Source organism: Mchenga conophoros, linkage group LG4, assembly GCF_057382185.1.
Source record: "Mchenga conophoros isolate Kocher_MC1m ecotype Shallow Benthic linkage group LG4, M_conophoros_male_GT1.1, whole genome shotgun sequence".
Taxonomy (NCBI): domain Eukaryota; kingdom Metazoa; phylum Chordata; class Actinopteri; order Cichliformes; family Cichlidae; genus Mchenga; species Mchenga conophoros.
This window is the reverse complement of record NC_140529.1, coordinates 37,811,779-37,836,320: the sequence shown is the minus strand read 5'-3', so window position 1 is coordinate 37,836,320 and position 24,542 is coordinate 37,811,779. Positions and strand designations below refer to the sequence as shown.

The 24,542-nt window shown below is 43.2% G+C and overlaps 1 protein-coding gene across 4 annotated transcripts in view; it reads right to left on the bottom strand.

The window, feature by feature from the left end:
• LOC146576756 (polyserase-2-like) overlaps nt 1-24,237 on the bottom strand; it is a 29,307-nt gene extending 5,070 nt beyond the window's left edge. Inside the window, exons 1-7 of one of the 4 annotated variants that reach the window (XM_085272246.1) lie at nt 23,841-24,237; nt 7,183-7,203; nt 6,852-7,014; nt 6,451-6,719; nt 5,583-5,728; nt 5,217-5,496; nt 3,380-3,551 (exon numbers count right to left, since the gene is read on the bottom strand). In XM_085272246.1, the coding sequence (XP_085128372.1) occupies nt 3,380-3,551; nt 5,217-5,496; nt 5,583-5,728; nt 6,451-6,719; nt 6,852-7,014; nt 7,183-7,203; nt 23,841-23,910 (1,121 nt within the window). In that variant the 5' untranslated portion in view covers nt 23,911-24,237. Of the gene's footprint in view, nt 1-3,379; nt 3,552-5,216; nt 5,497-5,582; nt 5,729-6,450; nt 6,720-6,851; nt 7,015-7,182; nt 7,204-8,267; nt 10,182-10,215; nt 10,280-23,840 lie in introns of those variants that run through there. The other 3 variants (XM_085272245.1, XM_085272243.1, XM_085272244.1) reach the window with 3 other exon arrangements.
• Between the last annotated feature and the right edge of the window lie 305 nt (nt 24,238-24,542).

The following is a 24,542-nucleotide window of genomic DNA, read 5'->3' as shown; positions in this document are numbered from 1 at the left end:
TCTCTGTGAGATTAAGCTCAGCTATTGAACGGCGTATATTTTAAAGTAAAGGCTTTAAAACCAAGTTAGTACAAACATCACTAATGTCACATGACTTTGCCGACATGTGGCCAACAGTAATGTTCAATGTTCTTCGTTATTAAACATTTGCACATAAATAAGTGACATAATATTCAGCACTTAGTTTACTAAGTTACTCTTTGGGCGCCCCTCATCCGCCGTTTTTTTTTCAGCAAAATTATCCACACCCACCGCTGCGCTATGCATTCTGGGATACGTTGGGCTACGAAGTCTACACCGCCACAGCCTTAAAATTCAGGGAAATGAAGGACGCATTTGAGGGCCGCATTTCGAGCAGCCTTCGAATTGGGACAGCCTTTGTCGCGTCGCTGTGACGTAATCGGCCTTAAAATGCGGCCTTTAAGGCTGCAGACCCTGAATTGGGATACAGCCTATGTGTGTGTGCGTGGTTGTGCTCCGGGCTACAGGCACGTCAGGCCTGTGGATGACTGGCCACGCCCAAGGAGGATGCCACACACCTGCAGCGGATTAGCGTCGGCGGAGGGTATTTGCGGAGAAAGTATTTACGGCTCTCGGTGTTTTGTTTTGCGTGGAAACCAGGTCCAAGTGGCTCTTTGGGTGTTGCTGACCCCTGTCCCAGCCCATTGTTCCTTCAGTGGGCTGGCTTCAGCCATTATGCAAATGTACTGTTTATAAGATTTGGGGAAACCTGCAGTCAGCTGAGACTGAAGAAGTCACTTGGATGAGTGACGAAACGTTTCTCCCACAAAGCGCTACGTCCAGATGAACAGAATTAACTTTTGGAGAATAATGTTCAACATTGCTATCAATACATTTTTCAAAAAATGCCTCTCTGTGCAAAATGGCTTCAAAACATAAACAACTGTGGGATACTGTTTGTCCTTGATTTGAACCGGGGGAACAAATCGTGGCAGGATCAGCCTGATGTTATTTGTATCCCACTGTAACTTTACTGTATAAAGAGCAAACATCTCCAAAATGTCAGGAGTAGTTAGTCGTTACAAGAAGTGTTTGTGAACTAAAAATCAAAAATGTGGGATCCTGTTTGTCTGTGATTTGAAGAGCCCAACATGTGCTCCCGACGAAGGAAAAACAATTCTGCAGGGGAGACCTACCGTGGCACTTGTGGCAGGTGAAGCCAAAGGAAAAATATGCTTCAGCAGATTTTCTAGTCTTTGGCTTAGAATGAAGTTGGTTTGGAAACATATTCAGCGATGCTTCATCTCCTGCTTTGCGTTTGTGTGGGCGCCCCGTCCAAAACCTGTCCATTATGCTAGCAGTGTCCAAGCGTTCTTTTTTTTCCTTTTCATACCGCACCCCCCTGCAATGGCTCTGCACCCCCCTATTCCCCCCCCCCCCCCCCCCCCCCTTAGGGAGTGGGCCCCACAGTTTGGGAAGCTCTGGATTAGTCTATGCCAGGTAAAAAGTGTCACATTTAACGTGAAGCTGGATTTAAGTAAAAAGTGTTTAAAGTCTCCTCCGCCCCCTCGTAGGGTTTCCCATGGCAAATTGGTCCTGAGTGAGGGACCAGACAAAGAGCGATTCATAAGACCCTTATGAGGAAAACATCCAGGGAACAGTTTACCCTGCCCTGGAGCGAGGCCCCGGGAGGTTGCCCGAGGGCGAGCGTCTGGTGACTGGGCCTTAGTCCATGGGGCGCGGTTGGGCACAGCCCAAAAAAGGGACATTGGCGCATCTTCCTGCAGACCCACCACCCACAGGAGGCACCGTCAGGGTTGGGTGCAATGTGTGCCGGGCGCCGGCCAGGAGCAAAGGCCCTGGCGGTCCGATCTGCGGCTACCAAGACTGGCAATTGGGACATGGAATGTCTCCTCTCTGGTGGGGAAGAAGCCTGAGCTAGTGCGTGAGATTGAGAGGTACCAGATAGATATAGTCAGGCTCACCTCAATGCATGTCCTGGGCTCTGAAACCAGTCTCCTGGAGAGGGGCTGGACTCTGAACCTGAGCGGTGTTTTGTTATTGGACTTAACGAACACCATGTTCGAACATAAGAGTGTCCATAAGTGCACGTGGCACCAGGACACATCTGGTGGTAACCCCTGAACCAAATGGAGGACACCTGAGGTGAGGGGAGCCACCAAACTGAAGGCTTGGTTAGCCTGTGGAACTCTGGAGGCAGCTGATAGGTACCGACAGGCCAAGCAGAATGCGGCGCGGACAGTGGCAGAAGCAAAAACTCGGGTGTGGGAGGAGTTCGGAGAGGCCATGGAAAAAGATTTTTGGACTGCCTCGAAGAGATACTGGCAAACTGTCAAGCGACTCAGGAAGGGAAAGCGGTATTCTACCTGCACTGCGTATAGTGCAGGTGGAGTGCTGCTGACTTCGACTGAGAAAATCGTCAGGCGGTGGAAGGAATACTTCAAGGACCTCCTCAATCCCACTGGCACGTCTTCCGTGGCGGAAGCAGAGTCTGGGGACAAAGGGGATGACCCGCCAATCTCTGGGGGCGAGGTCACTGAGGCAGTTAACTTCTTGGTGGCAGAGCCCCTGGGGTGGACGAGGTCCGCCCCGAGTTCCTGAAGGCTCTGGATGTTGTAGGGCTGTCTTGGTTGAAACGTCTCAATGTTGCGTGGATATCAGTGGCAGTACCCCTTGACTGACACCCACTGGGGTGGTGGTCTCCATCTTTAAAAAAGGGGAACGGAGGGTGTGTTCCAACTCCAGGGGAATCATACTCCTCATCCTCCCTGGGAAAGTCTATGCCAGGGTGCTGGAGAGAAGAGTTCATCCATTAGTCGAACCTCAGCTACAGGAGGAACAATGCGGTTTTTGTCCTAGTTGTGGAACACTGGACCAGCTCTTTATCCTCTCGGCGCATGGGAGTTTGCCAAACCAGTCTACATGTGTTTTGTGGACTTGGAGAAGGCATTCGACCGTGTCCCTCGGGGTGTCCTGTGGGGAGTGCTCTGGGAGTATGGTGTGTCTGGCCCTTTGCTACGGGCCATTTGATCCCTATACGACCGTTGCAAGAGCTTGGTCTGCATAGCCGGCAATAAGTCGGACTCATTCCTGGTGGGTGATGGGCTCCGTCAGGGCTGCCCTTTGTCACCAATTCTGTTCATAATTTTTATGGACATCATCAGTTGTATCATAATCTAACCCATTGGTTCCCAAACCTTTTTGCTGGGCCCCCCTTTGTTTTACGAGAAAACTGTTCGCGGCCCCCCACCACCTAAACATTATTATTTGTATCCCACTGTAACTTTACTGTATAAAGAGCTAACATGTCAGGAGTAGTCAGCAGTAGTAGTCTGGAACCAGAGTCAGGTTCCAGACTCTGGTTAGATCAGAGTCTTCAACCCCAGTGGCAACTCACCTTGAGAAACAGTTGGCGTTGCTCAGCACAGAGTCCAAGGCCACCAGAGTCCCACCACACACATGACTTCCATTCTTCTGCAGGCTCGCCATCCACGGCCATGAGCCAGCTGTCGCCATTGAGGTTCCTCCCAAAATGCCAGAATTCTTCGGAGCTTGTCCACAGAATATCGCTAAAGAGAAAAACCAGAGGCACACACAAAGAAATGTTAAAATCTTTAACTATCATTTCAGGTCAGCAAGTTTAGACTTTATGAAAGCACACAAGTTCATCCTAGGATGGTTTTAGAGGTAAAGAAGCTACTTGGGTGTGAGGTGAAACACTTTTAAAAAAACAAAACATTTTTATTTAATGTTAAAAAATAGCATCTATCACTGGAGAAAATGTGATTTTTGCCTGTGTATACTATCAGTTAAAGTTCTTAGAAAAAATGAATCCCAGTAGTTGGAGACTGACGGTGTTGGAGAGTAATGGAATATATGTACCGGCGTTACATATTTAAAATAAAAAATATGAGTAACTGTATTCCGTTACAGTTACCATTTAAAAAGGTGGTACTAAGAATACAGTTACATTGTTGAAATAAATGGATTACACAGCGGTCTTCTCCTGTTTCATATGTTAGGCTATGCCCTCTTTATTTTTGGTAATTCCACACCAGTGGAAACCTAAACAAAACACGCATTAAGAGGCTCTAATGCCTGGGTCTCAATCTCACGGCCCATGTCACCCCTACTTTACCTTTACTTTTAAGTATTATTCAAAAAAAGCTACGAGCCCGACATGAACCCGACGTATTAGCCAGAGGTCCCTTTACTACGGTTCAGAGCCGTGGACCATATTAGCATACTAGTTTTCTACACGAGATCGCTGCAAAAAGTGCAGCCTTACCTATTGTCCACCATGCTGTTACTCGTTTTATATTAAGATTTAAACATCTAGTTGGTGTTGGTGTGGTGAGTAACCTTCAGTAATAGTAATAAATCTCACAGCAATAGTACACTCATGTAGTTGACATGAGTGTACTATTGCTCTCTCTGCTAGGACTAAGCACTTCACTCTGTTTCAGTTTCAGTTGAAACTGCTTACAGAGCAGAAGTGCAACCGTTAGTGAGAGACTGCTAGCTACTAGCTTAGCATAAACAGGAGGAAAGAGTTGATTGTGGGCTTTAACAAAGGCTGACATCCCACATCGGAGGGTCAGCAGGACAAAATTCCCAGGCATCTACATCAATGAAGGGCTTTCCTGGACTCTGAAACCCACACACCTGGCCGAGAAGGGGCTCAGCACAGCAAGCACTTCCTCAGGAGGTTGAAGTAAGTGAGGAACTCTTCCTCATCCTTGCTGCCTTAGGAGGAATCACTTCCTTAGAAGGCTTTTACCGAAGCACTACTCAGAGCATCCTGATGAGCTGCATCGCACCCTGGTATAGTGGCATGACTGACAATAAGACTGCAACGCAGGGTGATGGCTGAGAGGATCGTCTCAGATGCAAAAACAAGGGCTTCTCCACTGTGAAGGCCCCCTCGCTTCCTTCGTTCATCAGGTTCTTAAATCAAAAAGGCCTCTTTGTGTTTTCTGGTTTTTATTTATTACATTGTCTGTGAAAAATTTCATTTCAATCCAGTGTCTTATAATATGACTGTTATATGACAAAGGAAACTTGTAAACTGAAGTAAACACAACTCGGTATCAGCTGGTTGGAATCAAATAAAATAGTGATCAGTACATTTCTGATTTTAGGTGTGGTGGTTGTTGTAGGATTTGTGGGTTTTGTATTGGTATCCGTGGTGGTAGCTACAAAGGTGATGGTTTTAGGGTTGGTGCTTAACATACGTTTGCTGGTGGTGGTTGGAGGGGTGGTGGTAGTAGGGGTGGTGGTTGGCACTGGTCCTGTGCAGGAGACACTGAGGTCGCTGTTGGTCCCAGTGGACGTGAACGTCATGAAGCCCGGCTGGTTGGAGGAGATCTTGCTGTTGATCCAGGTCTGGTACTGGGATACTCTGGCGTAGACTCCTGGAAAATTAGGCAAGGCGCAACCTTCCCCAAAACTGACGACTCCCGCCTGAATCCAGCGACCGCTCTGCTTGATCACCATTGGACCTCCTGAATCCCCCTTTGAGAGCAGAAACATTTACTGTTAGCTGAGGAGAAGAAACTGTAGAAGGTGAAAATGTGCCAAACACAGGTAACAACAATCACCTGACAGGAGTCCTTTCCTCCTGCACTTAACCCGGCACAGATCATGTTGTCAGTGATTCTTCCCACTCCATAGTTACAGTTACACTTCCTGTTTCCCACAACAGGAACCTCCACCTCCATCAGGTTTTGTGGAGAAGGAAGGGGCACTGAAGGGACCCCCCAAAAAAGTCAGGTCAAAGAAACGTGATTGATTAAATGCACTCAAAGGATGGCTCTACCAAACTTAAAAACAAAGTGCAGTCATGTGTGCAAACAAAGACAGTGAGACATGTTTATCTGCTGTGGGTTCTCCTGTGCTGTTCCACTGGCTGACAGTTGGTGGCAGTAAAACACAAAGAAATGTGAAAAAGTGTCACAGTCCCAGGGTTCTTTACCGTAAAGGTTTATTATTAAAGTTTTTGTGGTTTACTGTATTTCTGTTTGTTAATATTATTTGTTTAGTTTGGAGTGTTTCTCTTTGTGTGTTGTGTGTATGTCTGATTCATTGTTAGCTACATCCTGGTGTATTTTGATAATGGTTTTTCTCTGAGACAGAAGTTTTACTTCCTTTGAATCGTTTTCTTGATTACTTTTAGCTGTTCTCCCAGTTGTTTCCTCCCCCCATTTGTAGCCTCAGATCTCCTTTTTGTTGCATCATCACTCATGGTTGTGTGTTTCCTTGTTTCATATATCATTGTCATAATGTGTTTGATAATGATATATATAACTTTTGCATTTGTTAAATTTTAATTCTCTGTGTTTCTTTCTTTTTTAATGCGTCTCCACAGACCTGGACCTTACATAAGAATTTTATTGCTCAATTTATTTCTAAAATGGTACATTATACTCATCATTACTTAAAAAACGATCAGGTGTCTTTATGACCCACCTCCACTTCCTATACTGCCCCAGCCGGTGACCCAGCTGTTAACACCGCTGTAGAAGATGCTGTCTGAAGCTGCCAGGCAGACGGGAGAAATGTAGCTGCTGAAATTCACCGGTGAGGAGAGCTGCAGGAGGCAGACGTCATTGTTGAAAGTTTGAGAGTTGTAGTTTGGATGGTTGATGATCTGTGTTACTGTCCGAGACACTGCATTGGGGTTAGATCCCTCTAGACTCTGAAGGCCCAGATTCACAGTCAGACCGGTTGGAGTACTGCTGAGATCATCAGGAGCGACACGAACAGTGCACAGTTGTTACAATTGTTATAGACGAGAAAACATATATAAAATTTGACTTCACAGCGTCTTTAAATCATGTTTAGAGTGCAGCTTCAGCCTCATCACTCACGTTTGAAAGCAGTGAGCAGCAGTCAGCACCCACTGACTGTTAATGAGGGATCCTCCACAGAAGTGGGACCCAGATCTTTGCAGACTGACCTGCCAGGGCCAGCTGCCAACAGGGGCCACCTGTCCTCCTACAATCCTGGTGTTCAGAGACGCCTTACCACAAACTGAAGACCGACATTAAAACACAGAGTGAGCATTACTGTAGGAGCTGTAAACTCTCAGCACTACAAACTGCTGAGTGAGGACACAGTGATCCTGGAGTCTACAGTTCACTCACAAACTAATATTCATATGAAACTAAAGATTTATTACACAAAGAGGCTTTTTCTTACCATCCAGCTGTGACTCAGACTCTGAAACACAGAAACAAACCATTTTAAAGCAAATAATCTCCATTCATTGTTCTGTGATTAGTTCACTGTCTGTAATAGTAGTGGGAAAGTCTGGTTTGCTAGAAGCAAGAGTGTTAAAAATTAAGCCAAGACTTGCAGTCCCTCTAACATCTACCAGAGTGTGCAATAGTGTTCATATACATAGAAGTGTGTGTCTGTGTGTGTGAGAGACTCAGAGGGAGGAGGGGTTTACTGTGTGACTCAGTAAGATGAAAACACTGACGAGCTGTTGATGATGGTCTCTCACACAGAGAAATACAGGACACACACTGTGTGTTGTACAACTAATCCTTCATGCTTGACCCCAACAGAGTCCTCGCCCTCCATAGTTACTCCATCGTTAATTAGAAAATGGTTTTCTGAGATATTTACTGAGACAGCCTGTTCTGCTTCTGGAGATTCACCTTCCTCATCAATGTTTTGCAATCATAGCGAGATGTGGCGCCATCTCAGGACGCGACCAACTTCCTGCTTATCGTCACGAAGGAAACCTGTCATCACACCTCAGATCATTTGCATTTATCTACAAAAATTCAGAGTTCAAACATCTTTTCAAAACATCTCCTCGGCCTTAATTAATCTCACAAATAGATCATCAGTAACAATCAGCCACAAGAACCTTTACTCCACCACTTCACTAAAAAATGTCAGATTTATGCTAAAAGCTCTACAAACCCGTCAGCTTTGTTTGCACAGCATTGCAGCATGTTGTTCCATTGTTGTGCTCTCTCACCTTTAGTCTGTTTGTCCTCTGTCATTCTGCTTTTTTTCCATCTCCTTCCCCACCCTGCCAAACCGCCGAGGTAGGTGACTGCCGCACCCTGACCCTGGTCCTCTTAGTTTTTAACTTTACCAGCGTTTTAAAGACCCTACAGTGATTGTTATGGTCTTTACTTTGCAGTTCAAAGTGCCGTAAGGTTACTGTTGTTATTTGGTGTTCTATCAATACACCAAATCAATTTCTAAGTCTGAGTTTAATCTCTTCAACACTTCAATCTGTTAAAATCTTACTACAATTATTATACCTGATGGAGTGACTTCTTCCATTCATGTGTAATAAAAGCATCTTAAGATGACGTCAGGGTGTGAAACTGACAAATTTACTTCCTTTAGTCCACAGGTGTCGAACTCCAGGCCTCGAGGGCCGGTGTCCTGGAGGTTTTAGATGTGTCCTTGATCCAACACAGCTGATTTAAATGGCTAAATGACCTCCTCAACATGTCTTGAAGTTCTCCAGAGGCCTGGTAATGACCTAATCATGTGATTCAGGTGTGTTGACCCAGGGTGAGATCTGAAACCTGCAGGACACCGGGCCTCGAGGCCTGGAGTTCGACACCCCTGCTTTAGTCTCATGTCTTTGCCTGCAGTTCACATTGAAACTAGTTTATTATTGTTGCATCATCTCCAGAAGCATGGAGTTTAATTTGTGAGAGTATCTTCTAAACCACAAAGTTGAGAATACTTTCAAAGAAAAATCTTTACTCCAATAAGAAAAGACGTCATGTGACTGCAAGCTCTCTTCTAACTCCATTATCACATCCCAAAACACCCAATATGTACATGTGCTGTAATCAAATCATTCATGTGAATAATAAGCTGTACAGATCAGAATCTCATGTTATGAGAGGTGATTTATATTCTCAGGCTGTAATGGCTGTCATGTAATTAATATCCTTAGTATCCCTATTGTTTAATTATATTGTTTTATGTACTTTAATCATGAAGGTTTGTAGAGCAAGACCACTTTTAACTCACAAACTAAGTGGTAAATGGTAAATGGCCTGCATTTGTATAGCGCTTTTCTAGTCTCTAAGGACCCCAAAGCGCTTCACACTACATTCAGTCATTCACACACACATTCACACACTGGTGATGGCAGCTACATTGTAGCCACAGCTGCCCTGGGGCGCACTGACAGAGGCGAGGCTGCCGGACACTGGCGCCACCGGGCCCTCTGACCACCACCAGTAGGCAAACATGGGGTTAGTATCTTGCCCAAGGATATTTGACATGCAGCCCGGAGGCAGCCTGGGATCGAACCACCGACCTTCTGATTAGTGGCTGACCTGCTCTGCCACCTGAGCTACAGCCACCCAAGTGCTCACCCAGACTGAAAACAGGAAGTGTAGAGCTGTACAAGTATGTTAATAACTACAGGAAGCCAGATAGAAAAGAAGAACTTTGCCATATAAGCAATGTTTGTATCGAAACTGTGATGTGTAAAGTGCCAAAATAACACCTATATGAGACACAGTTTATGATTCTAATGTTAGAGATCCTGCAACTGGCGTCTGGGCTGTGCAGGGGTCTCTCTCTTCCAGATGATTGAATAAAAAGAAATATAAATGTTTTAACACACTATGAGTCGGTTTCCTCTGTTCTGTCATGGGGACAAAAGAATCGGGGTTAATACTGTACAGCACAAAGGCATCACAGTTCACTAGAACCACAACTAAGGCTGAAAAATACTTATTTCGCAGAACAAACAATAAAACTGAAAAATCTTCGAGTCCAAACACTTGGTTGACATCTACAGGTGACTCTGAGCAAAGTATTTGTGCTGCAATACCAGCTCTGAACTTCTTAAATATTACCGCTGATTAATATCACCCATGTCACTGCAATTTTAAAAACTAACTGTGATATGAAACAAAAAAACATTAACATAAAATAAAGGTTAAAAAGTGATTAAAAGTTCAAATAAAATAAAGCAGCTCTAATAACTGTGACACAGACGCTGATTGATGGAGAGCAGTTCAGCCTCTCAGCTGCTTCCAAACCAAACAGATCGTCACATTAATCTGTGTTTTAGCTTTCATCACCAAGATAAAGATGAAGCTAAAGCACAACACCAGTCCTCCTTTTCCTGTCGTGTTACTTCCTGCAGTGTCACTTTAAAGTGAAGCGCTGTGCTCCTGAGTGTTTTCACCCTCTGAGTCGTTCCTGATGCAGGTGTGTGCAGAGAGCTCTTACCTTGGGTCAGGAGCATCAGCCCAGCAGCCAAACACATCACTTTGTAGAAAGCCATCGCTGTAAGATCCAAACCTCCAGACCTGCTGAAGCTTAAATAACCTTCCTCTCTCCTCCTCCTCTCTGTCTGCATTAAACACACCTCTCTCTGACACGCCCAACACCTCACTGCAGCTCACCTGATCTCCCTCACAACAAACACGCTGTAACAGGAATTTCAGCTTTCAGGCATCAGTCTTGAACTTGTTTATTAATGATTTACTTTTTTTTAGATTAATTATCCATTGCACATGAGGAAACCAAAGCCCTGCAACAGACTGAAATATTTTTCCTTTACCTGAGGAGATACCTCAGATATCATTCATTTGCAGTTTCATCAGAGAAAAATATCCCCTCAGCAGGATTTCATTTACAAAAGTCTGCAGGGAAAGTACGTCCAATTATAGGAAATCTTTCTTTTAAAAATAGGCTGAAGGCGCCTTTAGTCAACATCACAAACGTCACAAAAGAGTATTTTACTACATGACATATAATCTCTTTCATTGGCTGGTTTTCACCTCATTGGAAATTGTCTTCATGGAAAGTTGGCCACCAAGAACCAATCTTAAAAGGAAACTAGAAGTAAAGGCTGCGGTATGCCAAAATACACAATAAGTGGCAACAGATCTGGTGATGACTCATCACTCAATCATGTATGTACAGAGGTCAGGAGAAAGGTACAACAGTGAGTGTTTATATCCAGAATTCAAAATCCTGCTCCTAACATACAAGGTCTTAAATAATCAGGCCCCATCTTATCTTAGTGACCTTGTAGTACCATATCACCCTATTAGAGCACTTCGCTCTCGCTCTGCAGGCCTACTTGTTGTTCCTAGAGTATTTAAAAGTAGAATGGGAGGCAGAGCCTTCAGTTTTCAAACTGGCTGGTGTCATGGCAGAGTGTATGTCAACCAGATGTGGGCCAGGTCTGGCAATGATGGCACTGTTTATGTTCCTATTTAGTTAGAAGACCCAAATGCCATGTTGCAATACTGTACTGCTATGGTAGCCAATGTTTCAAATGCAGGTTTGACAGGTTTGTGAGTGTACACTTTATCCAAAACCTAGTGAGGGTTTACTCATCTTTGCCATTGGGTGGCTGTAGCTCAGGAGGTAGACCAGCTCACCAACTGGTCAGAAGGTTAGTGGTTCGATCCCTGGCTCTTTCAGTGTGAATCTGTATGAATGTAGTTAGGAAGCACTCAGTGTGATTGGGTGAATGTGGCATGTTGTATAGAGCACATTGAGTAATCCGGGAGACTAGAAAAGAAAGAAAACTAGAAACCTATATGAGAGTCAGTCCATTCAATGTCTGAACAGAGTTTTGTCATGTCACTTTTGCATGTTCCAGCACATGTTTTTATTACATCGCTTGATTAAGGTTCACATTTGGCTGATATCTGGGGCCAGAGCTGAAACTGTTCTGGGCCAGCAGTGCGTCTGCAACTGGCCCGTAGCCGCACACAACTTACACATGGTCCACATACCGCTAAGAATGACGGCCCTTTGGTGGCCCAGATCAGGTTTGCCAGAGGTAGTCCACATATGGGCCAGCACAGGACCACCAGTGTGTCTGCAACTGGGCTTGTGCCGTCAGTCTTTGCGGTATGTCGGCCATGTGTAAGCACATTGTGTGGGCCAGATCCGGGCCATGCCAATTTTAATCTGTAGGCTTTCCTTTTTGCTAAACCATATAGTTAGAGCTGGTGACCCTGAATCCTCCCTTAGTTATGCTGCAATAGGTGTAGGGGATTCCCATGATGCACTGTGTTTATACACTTCTGTGCATTGAAACATTACTTATTATTAATATCTGGCTCTTCTACAGCATGTCTTTATCCTGTCTTTCAAATGAAATACTATCGGTCATAGATCGGCCTCTCCGGAGTCCAGACCTCAAATTAGCTGAAGCTAGGGCTGCTCGATTATGGCAAAAATGATAATCACGATTATTTTCACTGAAATTGAGATCACGATTATTTGACGATATTTATTTAACCCTTTAAGACCTACTATAGAACCAAGTCCGCCAGAGCTTATATTATTTTTTTACATGCTGTAGTGCCATTTGTGGGAACATGTCAAGTTGATATACATCAATACAACTGTTATAGCCCATATTTTAATAATATGTATGCATTAAGTCCATAGTAATTACATAAATTGCAAAAAAGTGCAATAAACTACAAAAGAATTGAAAATTGTTTTTGTTTTGTTTTACATATATTTCTACTTGGAGAAATTTAAGAGGTTTATCCCTCAAAACTTTAAATGCAAAAAATAGTTTACAACAACAGGAAATTTATTTTGAGTGTCTTCATAGTTTTATTTTAGAGATACAGCAATTTTTATATACTGCAGGAAAAACAAAAAACAATCCTTTTTTTTTTTTTCTTTTTTTTTTTTCTTTTCCTTTTCTTTCTTTCTTTCTTTTTTTCGCTGTCAGTGGATGAAATCTGTTGCACCAGAAACCTCCTTGAGACTGATTTTGTTGCCAGTAGTTTTTCTAGGCAATCATTTTCTGCTCTCAGTCCCCAGCAACCAATCACAACAATCTCATGGAATGCTCATTTTTCCTACTACCTTTGGTTACTAGATGGTCATGGATCGGTCTGTAGGCCTGTTTGCCTGTTTGCATGGGCACAATCAGATTTCCCCACGCTGGTGCTGTTCCTATGTCATCATAACAGTTTTGGTCCAGGATCAACGTTGCAACTGACCAATCACATTGGCTGAGCAGTTAGCATTAGCAAAGAAGTTAACTGTTAAAAACTTTCTAACATGACTAATATCAATTTGGCTAACAGCAAATCTAACTTGATGAAATATTTATTATACTCCCTTAATGACTTTGTATACAAGGTCACCATTCAAATGCATTTTGAGTGTAGTATCAGTGCAGTCAGGGTTTATTTAGTGGAAAACACAGAGTTCCCAGTTAACTCAAAATCCTGGCAGCTATCTAATTAGTTAATGCTACAGTTGTACATGCAGAAATCATATCCTTTCTGTGCCGCTTCCTTTGCAAGCAAGTCAGCTCTGTCATACTTTTTCAAATGTCCGGTACCTGCTGCGGAAATATCTCAAGAGTTAGTATGCGATTTCTGTGAAAAGTTTTTTAAAAATGTTTTTAAATGCAGTGAACCACCAAAGGCATGACGGTTATGTTTCATGTAAAAGCTTTATGAAGTCATTTGAATTCAAGCAGGCAGTTGTGAACACACTTCGTCCCTATTCTTGGATGTTTTTGTCACGGCTTTGTTATGACTTCACACAGCAGCAGCTACCAGACCCGTCCTTTGACATCTTCATTCCCAGAGCTTCCATTGGCTCTGCGGCCAACAGCGGGAGCAGCACACCGTCAACATAAAAGGAGACCGGGAACACAGCACGCACACACAAGTGTAGGTCGAAAGCAGCTGACTCGCCTCCTTCGTCACTCTGCAGTTCTCCTCTTTATCACCTGCTTGACTCCAGATGCTTTTCTCTTCGTGGCCTCTGCTTTTCCCAAAATGTTATGGTTCAAAAATATTGGAGATGGACACCAGAGGAAAAACCCACAATAACAACACTGGTCCGGTCGGGTTGAGTCAAACGATGATTTAATGATCACACACGTGGGAGATGGACACTGTATGCAGACAGTCTCAGATCTCATCTCAAAAAACACATCATCATAGTTTTATGAAATCAGGGTATTAGAACGCCCCCTCATGCGTAGTGACAGGTGTAATACAATCAATGTTGACAATTTTATTTAACACAAAGAATAACATTGTCTCCTTCCCGAGGGCAGACGCTACCTGCCCCCCTTCTCCTGGAACCGTCTGTACCCTGCTGAGACACAACATGGCAACTACAAGGACTCTTTCATTTATTAAGACCATCAGTGTGTATTGCTCTAAATCAAGTATATAATATTAAATGAATATTGCTGAATCAGCTACTTCTACTTAAAACATATTAAAACATGACTAAGCACAAAATCACCAAGAATGACATCTTATAAGTACTGTGTAAGCGCGTGCGGCCTTCCAAGCTCAAAGCCTTTGCCCTCCATAGATCAGCCAGACTCGCGCTGGCTGTAGCTTTTAACCTTTAATTACCTTGAGCACAACTCTAGAATGAGCAACAAACTGCAATGTGTATGGAATGATCATGGTTACATCTGCAATGGAAAATTTCCGACCTCTCAGGTCCTGCTGTAACAAAAAACAATCCTATGATGCAAATTTGCAAAGAAAACAGCATGTGCATCAAAATAAACTATTTCCAGCAGTGCAATTCGAGTTCTAAGCATCCCAGAAACTATTCAGAAAAGTCAAACATGACTTATAAAACACCAGTATTGGCTTTTAAGGCCTACAAGTAAAAAACTACATTTTCCGCAAAAATGACGTCACTTCTGGTTTCGAGCAGGAAATGGCAGACATGCGATAGTTCACGCTGACCTCTGTTTCAAATGTAGGAAGTGTTACGAACAGCTGATCCGATCGGCAAAGCTGTTTCTGGAATATTATGTTTTTGTTGCTGCAAGCGCCTTTTATGCAATTTTTGCAAAGCTTTATGTGGAAGGAAACCGTGACCGAGGACAAGCTGATGGCATCAGATGTAAGTACAACTCCTCCGGTTTCTTATGCAAAACAAATTATTGCGCTAGCTTACACGGTTCAGGTTCTACAGGGATTTAAAAATAGTTACACAAAACGGAGCGTGCTGCTCTGACCGGCTTTAAAGGGTTAACAATAAAAACGTATTGAATAGTGACTTTAAAAAATAATATAAAATAGTGTGCAAATACTGATAACAGTGCAAATGTTTGCAATATAAGAAACAAATGAAAAATATAAACATCTGTGTTTAGTGAACTTTGCAGTGTTGCTCTGTGGTGCAGCTACGACACCGTAGCAAAGTTTACACACTGTGTCTACTTGATCCACGTCTGACTCCGCCAACCCATAATGTTTCCACACCACTGAAGTTTTTTAACTCTCTTTTCAACCAACGGCAGTCACTCTCCTCTCCAAATAACTTCTGCTTAGCTTCCCGAGCTTCCCTCAGGTCCTCTTAATTGTTGTGACGCGTGTTCAAAATGCAGAGAGGTGCGCTCGATTTGCCACACGGAGCAGCGCGAGAGTAAAGCACGAGGGAGGGGCTAATAATCGGCTCCGCCATTTTTAATGATCGTTGAAAGCCCAGATCGTAATCGAGATTAAAATTCGATTAATTGAGCAGCCCTAGCTGAAGCAGTGTGGCACCATCCTAACAGAGAACAGAACAAAATGCAGAAACATCCAAAGAGCACTGACTGTCCTTCAAGACACCTGGAAAACGGTTCCTGAGGGTCCTCACAGAGCTGACAGGGAGCTCAGAAACAACTTGGTCACACCAAATATTCACATCCATGTCACAACTGTACAAACTCTGCCTATAGTCTGTCATTAAATCATCTATAGCATCTATTTGACATTTTCCTCCATGATAAGAATTAAAAGGAGGTGGCTCAGAACTTTTGCACAGAACTGTACCCTTCAGTTTTTCCACAACCAGCTTTGCAAAGCCAGCAGACATGTCTGAAGGATCAGTGTGGTAATTGTATTTTTAATGGTACATTTCAAATACTCAACGCTGCTTCACTTGTAATGTGGTTTAATGACATGAGGACATTTCCAGTTAGGTTAAAACCAGCTGAGTTGATTCTTCATCCATCTTTTGTGTATTCACTCAGTGAAACAGTAAATAAACAGTGACGGCTGGCAGAACATTTAAGTACATGTCCCAAATACTTCCCGGGCCCTCAGGTGATCTGCACAAAAACAACAACCATTGCTGTGTCACCGGGTGAATCTCACCTGTCCACATTCCTGGAGACTGTCAAGTCTTTGTGATGTCATGATCTCACAGAGCACACAGAGGTGTGGCGTGGATAAATAAAGACGAGGAGGTGAGTACATGACACAAATCAGTGGTGCAAATTGAAAACCTACTTCACCTGAAACATTAAAAAGTGCAAACTGTTGTGAGGTCGTTGTTGTCATTTATACCAGTGCAGGCCAGATTGTTGGAGATTATTTTACCTGATGTGTTGCTTTTGCACAATAAAGGGAGCATTTGTATAAAACATTTTAATATTGTAATCAGTTTGTTTGTGCAGGTGTGTGTAGTGCCACTGCCAATTATCTGCTACAAATAGTTGATTAACTTATTTTGGAAAAATATGATATGAAACTTTACCTCGTGTTTGATCACTACCGATCGACAATGTATTTGAAAAACTGTGGTTAATCATCCTGAATCGCTGAGACGCTACAATAGGTCATCCAACTGTCTTTGAAGGAAACATTTTAATTTTGAATTTCAGTCAAGCTGCATTTTTCAAAAAAAAAAAAAGTGTCAAAGGACTGAACTATTTTGCTCGTAGCATAGTAATATTAAATGCAAGGCACTCTATGCATAGCATGGGAATTGGGGCCTGAACCCCCCAAAAGGCTTACTCATAGTGTTCCCGTGTACAGCATTCAGGTTTTTCTGATGCTTCAGAAAATTTGAGAACAGTTATCAAATCAGATTTATGCAATGGAGGATTGTTTTTAATTAATAATGTCAAAATTTGAAGTAAGTAACCAAAGGTGGTAATATTCATCTACATTACAAGAACATCCAAACTGCACAGCTCATATATGAGGAAACTGTCCTACAAACTCAGTGGTTGAAAGTCCGTTGACCCGCTCTTTAGAGCTGACTGACATTCTTACAGACATTTTTGTGTGTCTCCTTCAGTCGTCTGTGCCTCCATCCTTCCAGTCCACCGCCACCGTGCCCCTCCCTAACAAAAACTACATAACCTGCTGATCACTCTGCTCTTTAATCCTGATGGCAGGAATGGAAATCGGAAAAGTTTTTCCATCATACCCTTTTAACAGACGATGCAAATCATTAAGGAAGCAGCTTCTGTTTGTGCTGTAGGACTCACCCAGAGATAATAAATCACAGATATACCACACATCTGCTCTGTGAATGAAGCCAATGCATTTGCATCCTTCATTTTACTGCGCTGGCAGTGGGACCGACACTGTGGGGAGTGTCAACAATAAGCCTGCTGCTTGCTCAGGAATAAACTGGTCAAACTGCATCAGGTTGCTCTGAATGAACTTTAGTCAGAGTCTCAGTACACAGAGGTTTTAGAACAAGTGAAACACTGAAATTTCCACTAAGCACCAAGCACAACACGACCGTATTGTCGAAACTAAGTCTCTTTAATTTACAATCCTGAAGGGAATCCGATAACAATCTGAAAACAATAGAAACCACAATAGAAAATACTTCAGGGTGAGTCAGCAGAAAAAACATTTAGCTGTTTGCTGAGGGAGTTTTCATGTTTAACTAGGCGCTATCATAGCCAAAAAAAGATGAAGGAAAGACTTTCTGATCAGGGTCAGTTAACCTTCAGTGATCTCAGTCTTTCCACAAACCATTGAATCCATTTCAGCTCCTTTTACCAGAGTGACAACAAGGAAATAGTTTAGCAGCCTGTTCGGGCTGCTCAGGTAGTCCATCTAATGAACCTTCACAATAGTGATGTGTCGGTCGCGAACGAAACGGCTCGTAGAGCCGACTCTTTGAAGTGAACGACGTGAGCCGGCTGCTTTTTTTCTTTCTCTCACTCTCTCTCTCCCCACCTGCAGGTGGTTACATGTGGTTAAAATGATTCAAATTCAGTAAGTATACACGTTTTTCATATAAATATAGTCTAGAACTTAATTATTGTCTGTAGCCCACATACACTTTAGTTACATAAAACATGTGCGTTTTGATGTTATGTACTGTATAGCCTGTATAATAAATAAATATGTAGCCCAATAAGTATAAACTCCAGAAAGCTACACAACATGGGGCGCTTCATTTACAAACACAAGTCTAACTTGAGTTTCACTGTTTTGTTAGAAAACAGTCACATTGTTACAGCTTAAATTACACAAAATGTTCAGAAATCTGCACTGTCATGAACAAAAATTTAAACCAAATTTTTCATGATTTGTTGGATGAACCCTGAGGTCTGAAATACAACCGGCCATTTTTGACTCCTTTTGAGTTTACGTTTGTATTTCACCCTCAGATTGTTTCAGTTTATTTTTTTCCCCTTGCCTTGTTTGGTATCTTTTCAGCTCAACTGAATTTAGTTGTTTTTTCACTGACATACTGCATTAGTATTACTGATCTGAAATCACACTTAAAATCCTAGTAGTATTTTTTACTGTAAAAAAACCAGACCTGTTGAGTAAATTTTTATAACTTGAAATGCAAATATAAATTGTACATTTTGTGTCATGATCCTGGGCCGTGTTGGCCCAGCATTCTTAGTTTTCGTGTATTTTTGTATTTTGTTCTTTATTTAGGCCATGGTTCCTGGGTTGCTCTGTTAAGTTGTTCCTTATTTGATTTCCCCTCGTGACTTTTACCCCCGTGTGCCCCTCTGTGTATCTGTGAGCCCTCGTCTCCCCTCCTTGTGTTTCATTCAATGTTTTCCCCAGCACGCTATGCCTGTGCGCTCTCTCTCCTCCAGTCTGCACCTCTGTGTACTTCCTGTTTTACTTTGATAGTCTCCCATCAGTGTTGTGTTACTCCTGCCGTGTCTCGTTATGATTATCTGTGTCAGCTGTGTTCCCCGTGTGCTCCCACTTCCCTCGTTAACCCTCTGTGTATTTGTATGTGAATGTCTCCCTCAATTCAGTGTCGCATTGTCAACGTCTCCTCCCCGAACCTGTGTGCCTTTCTGTGTTCCCCCAGTCCTTAGTTTAGTTGTGCCAGTTTAGTTCTGTTTCTTTGTAAGGCCTGCAATAAAGCAGTGATTTTGAGTTCAGCTCCTGTCTCCGTGAGTTTTGTGCTTGGGTCCTCATCTGCCTTCACACAGCTAGTTCATGACATTTTGTAAACATACACAACTATTTATCTAAAAATGCAGCCAATACACCTGCTGTTTTTTTTTTTCCATTTTCTACAACCATTTAAAAATATTACTAAAACTAAAATGAGAGAACAATTAGGTGTCGCAATAAGATACCCCACAAATGATGTGTGCCAGTAAAAAAAAAAAGAAAAGTTTGTCCACCAAAAGACAGAGGAGAACAGCACAGGGACAAACCTGCAGGCCTGACAACAGGAGGTGTATCCAGTGTTGCCAACTTAGTGGCTTTGTCGCTATATTTAGCCAGTTTTCAGACCCCTTAGCGACTTTTTTTCTAAAAAGCGACTAGCGACAAATCTGGCGACTTTTTCTGCTATTATTGGAGACTTGTTTATGACGACTTTTTGACGTAAAAGCGCGGATCGCTCTTACTCTCAACAAGCAGCGGTGCTGCGGTGGGCACCTCACCCGTGCCAAAGCGCTCCCAGGTGGAGGACAGTCCTCCCCCAGCTGCTATCAGGGCAGGAGATGTTCACACCTGTGCGTCCAAACGGCAAATGAATCGCGCATGAGCGAAGCTGCTGCTCCCGCACTGACTGTAACGCAGTCAGTTCTTCTTTTACTCTTATGCTGTTTTGTGGATCACAAGGTTTAAAACTACTTATAAACACACACACACAAAGTAACTCCACCAGAGTGCCAATTTCGGGTCATTTTTGCCCGTCCAGGCCCGGGTAAACGAGCAGTGTTGGAATTGTGACATTAAAAAACAATAATTGCTAAAAGAAATTTAATTTGTGGTTCTAAATAAATTCAAACTGCATTTAGGACGTTTTTTACTCACTTTATGTCTCTTCCATGATGTTATTTCTCTCTCCAACAACATAGGTTACAATTACATTAGCATGACCAATTATGCAAATTAGGCGATGACATCATTTGGCGACTTCTAGCGACTTTTAGGACAACCAATAGCGATGTTCCTTACTGAGGAGTTGGCAACACTGGGTGTATCACTCCGCTGGTTTTCGTTACAGCGTTTACACTGCAATATGCCTTTGCTAGAAACACTGACATAAGACAGGAACATGAACCTTCAGAGTAAAACAGGAAACAAGACACCACTAAACAAAAACGCAGACACGACACAGAGACAGACTAGACACTGAACTAAACCTGCAATAAACATGAGAACACAAAAACCTACGAACTAATCCCTAAACAAGAATAACTGAAAGATAGAGTCATAATCATCATTATCATCATAATAAGAAAAGAATCCAAAATGCAAAAACACACCAAAACATAACAACTCAAAATACTGGGTCAAACTGACCCAGAACCTTGACAAACACTGTCATATACAAAACTGGGGTGGCACTTAGGGGGGGCAAGGGATCATTTTAGGGTGGAACTTGCCACCCCATGCCACCCTTCTAGATCCGCCCCTGGCTAATGCCAAGACTTTAAAATCTGAAGTCCAGTAATCTATGAGTAATTGTGCAGTCTGTATGGCCATCTTTTGGTTTTGGTGAGCCTCCAGGGGGCGCTAGAGGAACTCCAGATTGTTGCCTTTGTTCCGTTTTTCCACTCTGGTTGTTTATGTAGTCGTTCATCTGTTGTTTTACCTCTAATATCAGACTGGTTTTACCACCTTTCCAGAAGATCATTTACATACCATGCGTGAGTGAGTGAGTGAGTGACTCACCCTGATTAAAACACGTTTATCTCACAAACAGAAACCACACAGACACACACTGCATGTCGTACCACTAATACTACGCCTGTATTACCTGACAGGATGTTATAAGTATGCAGTAAGTGTGTGAGCTCACTATCAGATGTGCATTCGGTGCATTTGTGCTCAAACATTCAGCTCAGCACAAGAAGAAAATAACACTAAAGTTCTGGGTTCAGTCTCTGACCCACTTCCTGCTCTGAGCTGTGATGAAGGAAACCCGTCATCACACCTTCAACCATCAGTTTATTACCTGACAGATGACAAATTATACTAAATAATTATTTAGTTCCAACATCTTTTCATAACATCTCATGAATGAATAACTAATAATAATCATCCACGAGAACCTTTGTTTCTCCACGTCTGTCATAAAAACTTCTTCTTCAAAATATATATTAAAGTTATGTTTACTGATCATTGTGAATTTTAACTGAACACATCAAATTCGTATTAAAGAAACGATTTCTTTAATGTAAAGGTTATTTTCCTGCAGTGTCACTTTAAAGTGGAGCGCTGTGCTCCTGAGTGTTTTCGCCCTCTGAGTTGTACCTGCTGCAGGTGTGTGCAGAGAGCTCTTACCTTGGGTCAGGAGCATCAGCCCAGCAGCCAAACACATCACTTTGTAGAAAGCCATCGCTGTAAAATACCTGCAGACCTGCTGAGGCTTAAATAACCTTCCTCTCTCTCCCTTTCACTCCCTGCTCACTCCCCCCCACCCCCAACAACAGCATCCAATACACACTCAACACAAGGCTCCAGCCTGTCTCTCTCAACCACCCAGGTTAGGAGGGAACTGAGGAGGATTAATGGCAAGAAGGCAGCGGGTCCAGATGGCATCAGCTCGAGGGTCGTCAGGTCCTGCGCGGACCAACTGTGTGGGGTGATGGAGCACCTCTTCAACCTGAGCCTGAGGTTGGGAAGAGTCCCACAGCTCTGGAAAACCTCCTGTGTTGTACCAGTGCCAAAGACTTCACGCCCCAAGGACCTCAACAGCTACAGGCCGGTGGCTCTGACATCCCACCTGATGAAGACCCTGGAGCGGTTGGTCCTGGCTCAGCTTCGGCGCCTAACAAGCTCATCACTGGACCCACTTCAGTTTGCCTACCAGCCTGGCATTGGAGCGGATGATGCCGTCATTCACCTCCTACATCGTTCCCTCGCTCACCTGGAGACCGCTGGAAGCACTGTGAGAATCATGTTCTTTGATTTCTCCAGTGCCTTCAACACCATTCTTCCCTCGGTTCTAAAGGACAAGCTGGTGAACTCTGGAGTGGACCATCACCTCACTACCTGGATCCTGGACTACCTCACCGACCGACCACAGTATGTGAGGACTCAGGGCTGTGTGTCGGACAGGGTCGTCTGCAGTACGGGGGCCCCACAGGGAACGGTTCTGGCTCCGTTCCTCTTCACCATCTACACTGCAGACTTCTCCCACAATTCCACCCAGTGCTTCCTGCAGAAGTTCTCTGATGACTCTGCAATAGTCGGCCTCATCACTGATGGGGACGACAAGGAGTACAGAGGACTGACTCAAGACTTTGTGGACTGGTGCCAGCTGAACTACCTCCAGATCAACGCCAGTAAAACCAAGGAACTGGTGGTAGACTTCCGCAGGCACAAGCATTCTCCACTGCAACCACTGAACATCCAAGGTATGGACATTGAGGCTGTGGACAGCTACAGGTACCTTGGTGTTCATCTGAACAACAGACTGGACTGGACTCATAACTCAGACGCCCTCTACAGGAAAGGGCAGAGCAGGCTGTACCTGCTGCGGAGACTCAGGTCGTTTGGAGTGGAGGGCCCACTCCTGAAGACCTTCTATGACTCTGTGGTGGCTTCTGCTATCTTTTATGGTGTGGTCTGCTGGGGCGGCAGCATCTCTGCTGGGGACAGGAAGAGACTGAACAGGGTGATCCGAAGGGCCAGCTCTGTTCTAGGATGCCCTCTGGACCCAGTGGAGGTGGTGAGTGACAGGAGAACGGCGGCTAAGCTGTCATCCCTGTTGGACAACATCTCCCACCCCATGCAGCAGACTGTGACAGCACTGAGCAGCTCCTTCAGTGGGAGACTGCGGCACCCACGGTGTGGGACGGAGAGATTTCGCAGGTCTTTCCTCCCCACTGCTGTCAGACTCCATAACAAAGACTTTAACTGATCAAGCACACACATCCACACATGTGCAATAACACTAAGTGCAATAATCTTTTCTGGCATCGTTGTATTTTTACTCAGTTGTATATAGTATTTGTATTTGTATTCTATTTTTATCTTATTGTATATTTATTTTATTTTATTCTACTGTATATAGTATATTATTTTATTCTATTCTGTACAGTTGTGTACTGTATTTATTCTTATTGTATTCTAATTTTTGCGTCATAACTTTTGCACTGTCCACTTCCTGCTGTGACAAAACAAATTTCCCACGTGTGGGACTAATAAAGGTTATCTTATCTTATCTTATCTTATCTTTCGGTTTGCAGTAAAACACACCTTTCTCAAACACCTGTCTGACGACACGCCCAACACCTCACTGCAGGTTACCAGACCTGCTTCACATTACAATCATCAGATTAAACAGGAACTTTTTAATCATTTTTCTCAGATTACTCATTAATTTAACACCAGGAAACAAAAGTCTGCCCTGCTGTGTCAAATAAAAGTTATTTAAAGGTTTCACAGTATTGACTGATGTGTACAGGTGTAAGAAGGGGCGAGCTGAGCAGCAGCGTTTGTATTGAAGTGAAATGCATTAACTCGACCAAAAACTACATAAATAAATCCTGTTGCTGACGATCATTGAGATATTTAAAAAGTGGTTTTGTTTTTTTGTTGGAAACATTTAGAGATGTTTGAATCTGTGACAACAGGCGCGAAAGAGTGATGATCTAAACTGGAGGGTTTCACAAACACACTGCCAGTGCAGTGGAAACATACCTGGATTGAAACAACACAGTAGAGCACTATCAGGCATGGATGGGCCTCCCCAGAGCCAGAAGCTCAACATCACTGAAGCAGTGTGGGATCATCCTGACAGAGACCAGAACAAAAAGAAGAAACATCCAAAGAAGAGACCTGAATGTCCTTCAAGATGAAGAAGAAAGTAGAGAAAGCTCAGACTGTGCTGAGAATAAAGGCGCTCACACCAAACGAGCTCGTTAGAGTCGTACAAACTCTGTTTGACCCATCAATAAATCGCTGCACATGGTTCACATTTTACTAGAAAAACAGAAAGAAATGAGGCTCAAAACTTTTGCTCATCACTGTACAGTTTTTAAACATTAACGTCATTATTGCATTTTCATGATGACTTTCCGCAAAATAAAAACTGCTTCTCTTTAATGTGGTGTAATTACATGATGATGTTTTACTATTTCCTCAACTAGATGAAAACGAGTCAGTTCTTCAGTCTGATGAGCGTTTGTTCACTCGTTAGATCAGCACGAACATCGAGCATTGTCAATTATTCCAAATAAACAGTGAAGGGTGAACAGAAAGTTTAAATTAGTGTCATTAGTGTCAAATCCCAAATCATCGCCAGGCCCTCAGGCGATCTATACACGAAGGACAATGGCTGTCTATCATCAGGTGAATCTCACCTGTCAACATTCCTGCGTAATTACACGATTCTGACGCTTG